The 13,393-nt window shown below is 44.7% G+C and overlaps 1 protein-coding gene across 3 annotated transcripts; it reads left to right on the forward strand.

Moving 5' to 3' along the window:
• Positions 1–3,660: 3,660 nt before the first annotated feature.
• Positions 3,661–13,111, forward strand: LOC127334547 (uncharacterized). 3 transcript variants are annotated; one of them, XM_051361038.2, is made up of 6 exons: positions 3,661–5,540; positions 9,909–11,415; positions 11,595–11,957; positions 12,045–12,176; positions 12,250–12,650; positions 12,789–13,111. In XM_051361038.2, exons 1-5 carry the CDS (start codon positions 3,693–3,695, stop codon positions 12,606–12,608), a joined length of 4,209 nt encoding a protein of 1,402 aa, XP_051216998.1. In that variant the 5' UTR covers positions 3,661–3,692; the 3' UTR covers positions 12,609–12,650; positions 12,789–13,111. The 3 variants fall into 3 exon arrangements, with proteins under 3 accessions (XP_051216998.1, XP_051217001.1, XP_051217000.1); XM_051361041.2 differs by having other exon boundaries at positions 12,277–12,650; positions 12,789–13,110; XM_051361040.2 differs by having other exon boundaries at positions 12,271–12,650; positions 12,789–13,109.
• Positions 13,112–13,393: the final 282 nt, after the last annotated feature.

Here is a 13,393-nt window from a genome sequence, read left to right on the forward strand (position 1 = left end):
AAAACAAAATTCGGAGTCTGAGGAGGACAGATGGCTCTTTCACATAGGATAAAGAGGAGATGGAATCGATGTTTTATCAGAACCTGTATACTCGAGATGATAATGTCGATCCAAATATAATTATTGAAGAGGTGCAACACTGTGTTGATGATCACATGAATGATGGCCTGTGTAAGCAATTTTCAGAGGAGGAGATTAGTGATGCATTGTTCCAAATCGGTCCCTTAAAGGCGCCAGGGCCAGATGGTTTTCCTGCACATTTTCTGCAGCGCAATTGGGGGCTCTTTCGGGATGAAGTGGTTAGCGCGGTGCAAACCTTCTTTGTTACAGGAGTAATGCCATCTGAGGTTAATGAAACATCCATTGTCATGATTCCGAAGAAGAAGGAACCAGATGATCTAAATGACTTTACACCTATCAGTTTATGCAACATTATATATAAAGTTTTTTCAAAATGCCTAGCTAATAGACTCCGGCCTCTCCTTCAAGATATTATATCTCCAGAGGAAAGTGCCTTTGTACCTGGGAGGTTAATTAAATACAATGCACTGGTCGCCTTCGAATGCATTCATACTATACAGTCTGGCTCGGCAGCAAGATCAAAATTTTGTTCGTATAAGTTGGATATGGCCAAAGCTTATGATCGCGTTGATTGGAGGTTTTTGGAAGGGTTTTTAGCAAAGATGGGCTTTCATAGTCAATGGATTTAGTGGGTGATGACATGTGTCACAACTGTAAGCTACTCGGTTCGCTTTAACGGAAATATGTTGGACTCCTTCTTCCCCATGTGAGGTCTACGCCAAGGTGATCCTTTATTGCCATATTTATTTCTTTTTGTTGCTGATGGCTTCTCTACTTTGATGAAAAAGCACATTCAGTCAGGGGATATGAGGGAGTTACATATCTGTCGGCGGGCTCCAGGGATCTCTCACCTCCTGTTCGCAGATGATTGTCTCCTTTTCTTTGAGGGATCGGTGGAACAAGCTCATACCATCAAAGCTATCCTGGATGATTATGAACGAGGGACCGGCCAACTGGTTAGTTTGGGGAAACGCTCTATTCTATATGGAAAATAGTGCAATGTTGGTGTACAGGAAGATATTAAGAACATCCTAAAATATGAAACGAAAGCTTTTAAGGAGAAGTATCTAGGGCTGCCAGTGCCTGAAGGAGGTACGTATGAAGGGAAGTAAATTCAAGCCTATGAAAGGAAGGTTCTCCCGACGAGTAAACGACTGGAATGAGAAATACGTGTCAAGTGGTGCTAAAGATACACTTATAAAATCAGTCTTACAATCCTTAATGACTTATGAAATGGGGGTGTTTAAATTCCCTGCTGGTGTGACAGATGATTTGGCCAAAATTATAAGAGATTTTTGGTGGGGGATGAGGAAAATAAAAGGAAGATGCATTGGATGTCCTGGGAGAAGATGACAAGGGCAAAGTCTCCGGGTGGTATTGGATTCCGTGACCTGAGAGTGTTCAATCAGGCCTTGTTGGCACGGCAAGCATGGCGTCTTATTCAATTTCCTGATAGTTTGTGTGCTCAGGTCTTGAAGGCAAAGACTACCCCTCGGCACATCTGTTGGATACAGCCTTTATTAAAAATGCTTCCCAAACCTGGCAAGGAATATAACATGGAGTGGAATTGTTGTAAAAAGGGGCTATATGGCGCATTGGGTCAGGTACGAGTGTGAGAATTTTCAGAGATAATTGGCTACCACGTCTAGATCAGCCCAAGCTGAATGGTAGGAAAGGCAATGCTAGGCTGAGATGGGTGGCAGATCTTATAGACCCTCACACAAGGTCTTGGAATGAAAGACTACTGAGAGAATGTTGTTTGGCCATTGATGTTGAGGCTATTCTTGCGATCAAACTTCCGCCAAGGAATTTTGACTATTTTGTTTCTTGGCTGCCAGAGAAGAATGGAATCTTCACTGTAAGGTCTGCATACCGTCTGGGGTTACCACCAGCGATTGAAGACCTGAGAGTTTGACAGAGTAGCTCGGAACCTGAGGGTGATCGGGGTATTTGGAACCTTGTGTGGCAAGCTAAAGTACCACAGAAGCTTCGTGTGTTTGCATGGAAGGCAGCTACTTCGTCCCTGTCGGTGTGTGCTGGCCTACACCATCGGATGTCCAAGGTTGACCCTATGTGCACTATATGCGGGGCGGCTGTGGAGGATGAACATCACGCTCTTATCACATGTACACTAGTGCGTGCGTTGAGGAATGGAATGAGAGATTATTGGACCCTGCCACCGGAGGAAGCCTTCCTATGCAGGGGAACTGAATGGCTCTTGTCGCTGCTCAACAGGTCTCATCAAGACTCTCGAGCCCAAATCATTTTTCCTCTATGGAGAGTATGGCATCACCGTAATAACATTGTCCATGGGGATGGAAAGGCCTCGGTAGCGGCGTCAATCCCTTACTTAAGGAATTACTTTGATAGCTTTACTGATGCTTCACATGCAATATCGGACCCTAGAGGAAAGCTCCCAGTGTCAAATGATAATGCTACTATATCTGCGGATTCATTGACAACGTGTCGATGGATAGCTCGAGAGGTTGGCTCCTTGAAAGCCAACGTTGATGCTGGTTGGGATTCAGTAACCAAGAAGGGAGGTATTGGCGTCATAATAAGGGATCACAGAGGGGGTACTGTACTTTCAGCGTGGAGGTTTCTCCCCCGATGCTCAAGCGCAGAAGAAGCAGAAGTTACTGCGTGTGTAGAGGGTTTGAACCTCCTTGCCAAACTTCCGTGTACTTCCGCGGTGGTTGAAACGGACTGCGCGAGAGTAGTTCAGGTTATGAATAGCAAGATGATGGATCGCTCAGCTAGCTGGTTATTATATGCAGAGGGCCAAGCTCTTCTGAATCTCCACCACGAGTTCTTGGTTACTAAAGTAGGGAGGTTGTGTAATAGGGTGGCACACGGCTTAGCTCTCCTAGGTAAAAGAGGCGGTTCTGGTTCTATTACAGGATTTGCCCCGGCTGATGTGGTGTCGCTGATCATGGAGGAGTGTAGTTTTAGTGGAGTTATGTCCTCTAGGACGTAGTCTCTTCTGATCCCTGATGTAACCATTTTGTGTTTTTATTGCAACAAGTTTCTGACGCACTCTTTTCCTTACCAGGATATCTAAGGGGACTGAAAGATTTTTAATGAGACGGCTTGCTTGCATTATATATATATGATTTATCTTAAAAAAAAAAGGCTTTCAGATGGCAAGAACTAGTTAACTGACCGAGTGACGACCCATCTGGAATTACCAATTAATACTGCAAAATTGCTGTTGCTCACGGATTAGAACCCTACTTGTATCACACGACTAACTAGCCACCGGGTTCCTTACTTTTCAATAACGAAATGAACATAGCTAGCACAAACAGAAATTATACTTTTCACAGAATTTTTTGCTGGCACGGCTAACAAAGCCTGAATGGATCTGGTGCTTTGCTTGTAGATTTCGGAGAGCAGAAGCTTCAGGTCAGAGATTATTCTTAGCTGAAATGGCGACACCGAGATAAGCTGTTGGCAGCAAGCGAGCATCGGCAACATGTCAGGTGCAAGCAATAAAATTCCAACCAAAGCAGAACTCAGAGACATCGGCTATATAAATGTAGACATAGCTCGGCTTGCCCGTGCACCTCGTTGCGTATTTTTTGCGCTCCGGTGAGCCGCATCGTTCTGCAATGGCCGAGCCCGGCGCTGAGGCGGCCGGCGGCATGACAGCACCACCTCCACCTCCGCTGCCACAAAACTCTGACACGCCCGTGGGCGACGCGACGACCACTCCACCATTGCTAACAGACACGGCCGACCCAGTCACGCCGGCTTCAACACCCACTCCGCCGCCGCACCAAACAGCCGCGGCGGAGACGGCAGGCCAGCCTGAACCCCATCAGCCACCAATACAAACTGAAGCATCAGGCGCTACTAGCCCCCAGACACAGCGGCAAACTAGAATAGGAGAGGTGGCTGGCACGCCTCAACTAACACCTCCACCTCCACCTACACCTACACAAAAATCGGACACGGCCGTCGACGACGTGACAACCCCTACACCATTGCAAACAGAAACGGCTGACCCAGACACGCCGGGTTCAACACCCACTCCGCCGCCACAAAACCAAACAGCGGCGGCCGAAGCATCAGGCGCTGCCAGCCCGCCGACACAGCGGCAAACTGGAACAGGAGAGGTGGCTGGCTCGTCTCTGCTAACACAGACACTGTCGCAGGAGAAGACGGTGGCGGCCGGTGCGGAGAACCACCTCCCTGCACCGCCGCCGCCGACGCAGGAGCAAGGCGACAGTGCCAAAGACGGGAACGAGTCGAAGGACTCTGCCATGGAAAATCCGCGCCAAGCAGAGGAGGAGAAGTCGGGCCCAAGTCGCTGGCGCCGCGTCCGGTCGCCCGTGCTGTTGCTTCTCTCCCTCTTCCGCCTGCGCCATGGAAATCAGGACCAGCAGAACAAGCAGCCGACGATAACTCCTCCGCCGACGGAGGACGACAGTGCCGGCGACGTTCCTCACAAACCGGCGACAGAGAAGGAGGAAGGCGAAGGGAGCAAGCGCCGTCGCCATGAAGAAGAGGCGTCAGTGTCGGCGTCGGGCCGGAAGGAGGCGCCGCCCAGGGAACCGCACCAAACCAAGCGCCGCAAGAGCCTGCAGCGCACGGAGAGGGTCCTGCCCCCAGAAGGTGTCGTCGGAAGTCAAGCTGACGCCAACCCCTCTCCGATGAAAAGAAAGTTTCAAAATGCGTGCAGGCTCGTGAAGAACACCATGTCGTGGTACCGCCGGCACCGCGACCCGGAGAACGTTGAGGACCCCGACGAAGAGGCGGCGGTGGAGAAGGAGAAGTTGGCAGAGGCCAAGCCATCGACATCACCGCCGGAGGAGGCGGAGACAAAGTCGAAGCAGGAGGACCAAATGGATCACAGCACGAAGCAGCCGTCGCCGCCAGCGCAGGAGGGACAGTCGTCCCCGATTCCGAAGAAGATGCCGCAATGGGCGGAGGAGGGTCTCGAGTTGACCCTCGAGGAGTCGTGCATGATGCTGCTCGAGTCGGAGTTCGGGAACCGCCTCAACGACATGCAGCAGCAGTGCCTCCTCACCTTGTCCGTCTTCCCGGTCGGCTCCAAGGTGAAGAATCATGCCGTGACATACTGGTGGTCCACGCTGTTCAAACTTCCGCCGGAGAAGGGCGTCGAGAAGGCAGACGAAATCTTCTCGATGCTCTCCGGCGGCGGCTTCCTCGAGCCGATAAAGAATCCCTGCAGCGAGGTGATCCACGGCTGCCGGGTGAACCCGCTGGTGCACTGGATGGTGAAGCGCATGTCGAGGGAGAAGGGCTTGGCTGACCTGGATAACTGCGGTAACCCGGCCGATGTTCAGCCCAAATCCAAAGTGCTCTGCCTCACGCGGGGCAACCGTGACCAGATGCAGAAGCTGCGTGACGACGATGACCCACAGGCCCGGATCAGGCCCAGTCCAACAAAGGCGCCTCCTCAAGGCAAAGTCGAAGCTGGAGCCCCACGCGAGGTGAGTTGCTTCCTGTCGTAATAATACTAATCCAGTCCTTCATTTCAAGGAAACTTACGGATAGGTCGTCTTAACCGTTTAATAAGTTTGAGTTACCCTCTCCTCGTCATAATATAGTGCACATTAATTTTGATCAAATTTATTTTAAAATTATCTATATCTACAATTCTCATTATATACTATATCAAAATATACCTTAATGATGTTTCTAGTAATATTGATTTTATATTTTATATGTTGATATTTTTTTGTATAAACTTGGTCAAAGATTACACCATTTGATATTAAAAACCCAATAGGCACTATATTTCAACATGGTGGGATAATTATATTAATGTTGTTTCGGTCGTTTTTATGAAGTTTTAGCCCCCTTTTTTCAGGTTTCTATTTTTATTTCTATTTTATGTTTTGTATTTGTTATGATAACAAATTTTGGTAGTAATTGCACCTTTTTTTAAACGCAATGACACTTTAATAGGAAGCACAAAAATGACTTGAATATGAGACTTTTCATTCACTTAACCCCTAGCCAGTTCCTATATGTGACGTTCGTATTTTAGAAGCATGGAAATGCCAAAAAGTACATGCCTAGAGGGTAATTGTATGCACAATTGAACTAGAGCTAATATCTCCAATGAAAATGAACAAATGTGTGGGTTGCTAATTGCATGTATGCACTAATCAACAGAAAATGGTGATGTCATATAGATTATTTGTAAATTCAAACATCATAATGTGTTAACTATCAAACTGTGAACCCAATTTACAATCCATCTTAAATGTCAGCTTTTTTTGATGAGAGCATGGAAACAATACCCGCATCCATATGCCTCGATGACTTCTTTTTCACCTTCAAAGTTACACTACTCTTGATTTATGAAGTTGACATTGTATTGGTACTAAAGTTTTCATGTATTAACTAGTACTCCCTCCATCCCGATTTATAGAACATGCGCGTATCTCTAGATCATAAATTTAACCAACGTAATACAAGGTATATATTATAAAATATTAATCATTAAAAAGTTTAGATGTTCTATTTTCATGATATATTTTTTATGTTGTATAATTTATATTACATTAGTCAAATTGATGATCTAAGGATGCACCTGTAAACCGGGACCAAGTGACTAATACAAAATAGATCAGCAATTAATGCTTTAATTGCATGATAACAAAATCTGTCAAAACAGAAGTTTTCCATTACACTCATGTAGGGTCTAGTTTTGGAGTATGCGACATGGGCACACAGTTAGGCTATATTAATATATGCTTAATTTTACAAATCAACTTTTAACCTGGGGCATACTAGCAAACTCATGAAAGCAACATGTAAATAAAGAGTTACGATCCAGTAGTGCCAAAACGCGACCGAGCCAACCTCGGTGTGGTATAAATCTTGATGTTAGAATCGTGGTCCTTATTCTTTTCACACTAGAAAACAATAAAATCAGTAGAAATAATAGTTCAATCATTAACCAAAAGAGAAGGTACTCTCGCGAGTGATCATCTAGCCACATAAGAGAAGCTTTTGAAATGTTGTTTCGTGTATTTACTTGCTCAACATATTTATTAAAACCACTTTTCTAATCAAACTGAATAAACCACACTTTCAAGTTATTTTTTTGTAAAGGTGCCAAATTTACTTGCTATGTATTTGTTTGATTTCGTAATTTTTATAGCACATCAATGATGAAGTTTTCAGTTAGTTGTGCCCTAGACATTCCCAATGGAAAATATATGAGAACCATTCTACTTTAGTTGGTAATTTTTATAGCACATCAAAAAATACCAAATTTGTTGGTTGGTAACTTTTTGTACATTAACACACCTGTATTAATCAGTAAAAACGATAATTCAATCACTAACCAAAAGAGGAGGGATGGTCTCACCCAGTGGACCATTAATCCAAACATTAAGAGAAGCTTTAAATTTTTTATTTTGTGGATACAACATCTCAATCTTTTGACTAAAATCACTTCCGTAACCAAATATAAAACATAGTTTCTTGTTCCAATGAACTGAGGAACTTACTTGCTTTGTATTTCTTGCAACTGCACATTTTCTATGTGCAATTGAACCTCTCCTGCGCAATTGCACTTCAATGAAGGGCACATAAGTGACTCGGGCCTGATACTTTAATTTCCATTCACCTGTTCCTTAGATCCAACATCAAGTAGCAAGTATGTGACGTTTCTTCCGTATAAGCTCAAAAACTACCAAAATGGTATGTAACACACATAAATTAATCGACGTAAATAATAGCTCAATTGTTAACTAAAATAGAGAAGATATGATCTCTCCACGCAACGGGTGGATGATCAAGCCACAGGGAGATATTAAAATATTTTATTTTGTGGGTAGTTGCTCAATGTATTAATTAAATAATAACCAAACATAAATATAGCACACCTGGTAGTGCTTATATTTATTAAATTGATATTGTTTCGAAATGGAGAATTGCCCTGACCTTTGCATCGAAGAGATGCATACTAGGAACCTATAACTTCTGAATTAGTGTCTAACAAGAAGCAGTGAGACAAACTATTAGTTTTTACAACTCGCCCTAGCTGTTTATGGGTTTGAGTTTAAGAATTTAAGTGGCCCGAAAAATATAGTACAGTATGTAATATGTTTTTTTTCTCATAAAAGTAGTGCCCCGCGCAATATACAGTTGTAGCTGAGTTAGTGCTTTTAAGTGTATTCTCCTTTTTTTTAATTAAGAATCGAATCTCCATTTGGCATGAGTTCATAGGCAAAGCAAGGTAGGAAGGTTGTAACTATGCACGTGGCCTGACACGATGGCTCTTGTGTTAAATAAAAGATGGAAACAACCTACAATTGTTTTTCATGCTGTAGTGAATCTGACCTTGAGTTTTAGCATCTTTAATCCTCACCTCTACCATAATAACAAAGCCGGGGTGCAGTCCACCTATGGTTTTGTTATTATTTTTTATCTCCTATGGAACTTCTCTCTAATCCCAAAGCAAAAAATCTGAAGTCCGAGATGATTTAATGAAACGTAAGATTTTTTAAGATTTTTTTAGATGAATGCACTATCCAGGAAAATATATTACCCCCTTTATTTAAGTAATGTTGGCTACGGAGTTGTGAAACTAATTTTTCATTCTATAATATAATCACTTTTTCTATTTGGAGCTTAGTGCTTTTCAATTCGTCAACACTTGATTTTTTGTCCATTGCACACATGGGCCCTGTGCTATTGTTTGTGTCAATCCTATATTTGGCATAAATTATAGCCTATTTACACTAGCATTTTCATGTAAATTAGTAAATTTTTAGCCTAGTAACAATGTAAATTATATGAATATATACATTAGTAACACACACATACATGCATATAAATTGTAAATTACATATAAGAATTTGATTTCTGATGTAATAGGACACAATCAAATTTCCATGTGTCATCTTGTGTTGATTTTTTTTTTGAATTATGAGGAATTGAAAAACAGCCCGAATAGACTAAATACAATATAATTGTACTACTTATCGTTATTTCATGCTGAGCAGTATAAGTAATAAGTCAATCTTTTAAATTTATGGCAACTGAAGGAACAAAAGGTTAAACAATTATAAAAAATCATGCACCCAGTCTGTATTTTATATTTTTCTTTGTGTCTCCGGAGGAGTTAGTGCCAAATATAGTTGAACATAATGTTTACTACCTCCGTTCTGTAAAATAAGTCCTATGATTTTTTTCAAAAGTCAAACAATGTAAAGTTTGATCGAGTTTTTAGAAAAATCTATCAACATCTACCATGTAAAGTCAATGTCATTAGATACATCATTACATATGTTTTCATATTGTATCTACATAACATCATGTGGTTCTAAGCAATTTTCTCTATAAGCTTGGTCAAGCTTTATATCGCTAGACTTAAGAAATAAAAATATAAGCCTTAGTATCATAGTTTATCTGTCTTTCTCCCTAGATTGTAAGAGGAAAAGAACATGGATCTCGGTTTTTCCATGATTTCACTCTCAGTGGTCTACTATTAATTACTACCTCCGTTTCAAGGTATAAGGCGCACGCGTATTCCAAGACAAATTTTGACCATAAAAATTGAGGAACAAAATATTGATTATATGATATGTAATTACTAGCATAGTTGGGATTGAAAAGCACTTTCTAATGATGCTAATTTCATACAAACAATCTTTACGTATTTGGAGTAATTCTTGGTCAAACAAAAAGCACGTAAAACAAGAACGACTTATTCCTTGAAATGGAGGTAGTACCATTTGTGTTATGGTCAGCTTAGTAGAATTTTGTATTGAATCTATACGGCTATATTGTTTGAACTTGAACTGGATTAACGCATCCATATCTCTGATATTTCCTAGGATCAACAAGATAAAACCAAACACGAAGCTGAGGATCTCCAGGCTACAATACTATTATTTAGGTATCGAAGGAAGAAAGTAATCCTCAACATCAGCGCGCACGTGTACCGGCTCCCCAAGCCCCTTCTCATCAAGCTGGCCGACCAGCTAGAGGTGCTGCAGCTCGGCCGGTGGGGGAATTACGACGACGAGACATACATGGAGGTGGGGGCTCTGGAGTCTCTAAGCTCCATCGGAAAGCTCAAGAACCTCCGGTACCTCAGCCTGCGCGGGCTGTCCCGGCTGACGGACCTCCCGTCGGAGCTCCGGCAGCTGCGGCGGCTGGCCATCCTGGACGCGCGCGGGTGCCAGAACCTGGTAAGCGTGCCGTCGGCGACCGTGCAGAAACTCAAGGGACTAACCCACCTGGACCTCACCGAGTGCTTCATGCTGGAGCACATCGGGCGTGGGGTGAGCGCCCTGTCTGAGCTGCGGGTGTTCAAGGGCTTCGTGTTCGGCGTCGGGAAGCGGCGGCGCGACGCGTGCAGGCTGCAACACCTCGCGAAGCTAAAGAAGCTCCGGAAGCTCAACATCAACGTCACCACCGACGCCAACGTGGAGAAAGACGAGATGGCGCAGCTTGGGAAGCTCGCCAGCCTCGAATCGCTGACGGTGACGTGGGGTGAGTGGCCGAGCGTACTGCTCGACGATTGCAAGAAAGATCAGATGGATGAACTCCGCAAGAGGTGGACCAGCCTCAGGCTACCGCCGGGGCTCGAGAAGCTGGACGTACGGTGCTACCCCGACCCCGAGCTGCCGGTGAAGAGGTGGCTCCATGTCAATGGTCGTACGAATCTCAAGAAGCTCTACGTCAGAGGCGGGGAGGTGGAAGAACTCGACATTCCCATCGATAACAATATCGAGACCCTGCGACTGAGGTACCTCAACAAGTTCAGGATGAATTGGACGACTGAACTGCTCCCTAAGTTGAATGGGAATTTGAAGCGCATTAAGCGTGTGGAGGTTGTGGATAAGGACCTAAAGGTGATGAGGAATCAAACCAAGGGCAAGGGTGAGGACAAGTTGAAGAATGAGAACGAGAAGAAGAAGGTGAACGAAGAAGTAGAACGAGATCTCGTTCTAGATAAGGATCTATCTCGAAAAATTAAGAGGCGGATGAAGATACCAGAGTCCACCATCGATGAGAATGGGGTGTGGGTGAAGGATCCCAAGGAAGAAGATGCTGCTGCTGACACGACGCCACAGGATGATCCCCGAAAAGCAGAAGCTGCTGCTCATACGACGCCACAGGATGGTCCCCGAAAACAAGAAGCTGCTGCTGAGACGACGCCACAGGATGATCCCCGAGTACCACAAGCTGCTGCTGATAATACGGCGCCAAAGGATGATCCCCGAGAATATGCAGCTGCTGACGGTACGGCGCCAAAGGATGGTCCCCGAAAAGAAGAAGCTGCTCCAGGAGCTGCAGCCAAGGCCGAAAATGGCGATGACGGCAAAGTTCAAACAGGTTCGTCCTAACTCCTAAATCCTGATCTGATCAAATCATGAAAACGTGGGTCTAATTCAAATGTTGTGCCTTACTACTAGGAAATCAAGTTTTCCACAGACCCATATGTATTGCACGCCAAGCAGTCCTAAACATTATGGCAAAATAGTAATCGCACTATTGCTTGTTTAATTTTGTAGAAGTCAAAGGGAAACAAAGCAGCCTGATCAAAGGCCCCCGAGGAGAAAATGAGCAAGCTGCACAGGAAGATAGAGGAGATACTAGTGAAAAGAAGAAAGTTGACGGTGGAGATGGTGTTAAGGAAGAGAAAGACAACATAAGGACGGTCAAAGATAAAGAACACGGTATCATTAAGAGGGACGCAGAAGAACATGAGCCTACTGTAGTTGAGAACAGGATGCAGGAGAGGGGTGAGAAGGAACTGAAAGAGGGCGTGGAGAAGAGAGCGTCGCCCACACTTGACGTGGCCCAGACTGCGGCTCCATGGAGCGGCGGAAAGATCAAAGATACCGTCATCGATAATTTCACACACAAAATAAGTGGTATATTACTAACTAGCCATATAGGCATGCCAAGTCTTCAAAAATTGTACTAGACCGAAACTATCAACACTATACTTGGTTTTGTAGAAGTCAAAGAAGAGCCCGATGACAGAGTGAGAGGTGCTAAAGGACAAGACGAGCCACCTACCAAGGAAGACAAGGGAGACGCCGGCGAGATCAGAAAGTTTGATGGCGGCGATGCTGATGAACCGCAAGCAGGTCTGCCTTCTCGAAAGAGAACGACACCGATAAGTATTGTCTGTACTGGCTTATAATAAGGCTCCTCTGACAGTAGTGCTTGCTTCCGCGGAAGGTGAAGACGAAGGACATAAAGGGGATAGCAAAGTGTTCGACATGGTCGAAGAGCAACCCACTGTCGGGCAAGACGGAGGCGGCGGCGTTACAAGCGCAGCCGATGTGACGAGCTCGCTGGCGCCACAACCGCCCGAACCTGAGGACGAAGAGAACCCTGCAAAATTAATCGCACCTGCAAAAATAACTGCTCGTACGGTGACTCCCCCAGCATTCCCGCCTGCAGCTACCAGCGTTGCTCCGGCCGCCGCCGTCCAAGCTGCCGCGGAGCCCAAGGAACATGGGATTACTGGCCACGGCGACGGATCCACTTCCACAGGCACCGCCGGTACAGAATAGCATATAGCAGAACCAGTGCATCTGCATCTGCATCTGCATAAGGTACAAAAAGTTCTCCAATCCAATCAGCCTATATAAGAGATCTGAACTTCCCTACACTCCACAGTGATCGTACCGTGGTTGTTTCATAAGGGATAGGATGAGCTAACTTGTGTGCAATTTGTTCGGTTGTTCCTGCAGGTGCAATTTGTTCGGTTGTTGGATAGGGGATGGTGAGCTATTCTGAAGGACACCTTTGGGTTCAACCATTCGGTCGCGAGGGAAGTTGACACGTGGAAACACAGGCTATCCTTGTTGCCGATGATGTACTTACTAATTACTACTACATGGGTTCAGCCATTAGTACGTGAGAGTTTCGTTTCTTATATTTTATAACAGAGAAAGTAAACATGTGTAATCTCAGATTTCTTACGCATGCATTTTAATTGTGTAAATACACCTACAAACCAATAAGATGTGGCTTCCTTTGCTAAATCTGTGGCCAGCTAGAGTTTTTTCTTCGTTATCCTATTCTCTGCAACAACAGTACAAACCGATACTAAGAACACTGTTGTGCTGAAATGGCATGTTGTCTACGTTTTTTTTCTGTCCGCCACCATATTCATGTCACTGATGTGGGGCCTCAAAATAAATAATCCACCCCTTGCATCTCAGTGCTCTAGCCACCTCCTTCTATTGCTTTCAGAGTCGGGCTTGTCGTGTTGCGCTCTCTCCTCTCCTGCAGTTCGTTGCATCCGCCATTGGTCGTGAGCTGCAGGGCTTCATCTTCCCGCCGGTGGTGCGAT

Source organism: Lolium perenne, chromosome 6 (genome assembly GCF_019359855.2).
Source record: "Lolium perenne isolate Kyuss_39 chromosome 6, Kyuss_2.0, whole genome shotgun sequence".
NCBI lineage: Eukaryota > Viridiplantae > Streptophyta > Magnoliopsida > Poales > Poaceae > Lolium > Lolium perenne.

Coding starts and splice junctions, on each gene's coding strand:
- LOC127334547 (XM_051361038.2), top strand. CDS start 3,693: ATGGCCGAGCCCGGCGCTGAGGCGGCCGGCGGCATGACAGCACCACCT. Junction 5,541..9,908: donor AAGCTGGAGCCCCACGCGAG/GTGAGTTGCTTC, acceptor GATATTTCCTAG/GATCAACAAGATAAAACCAA. Junction 11,416..11,594: donor TGACGGCAAAGTTCAAACAG/GTTCGTCCTAAC, acceptor TTAATTTTGTAG/AAGTCAAAGGGAAACAAAGC.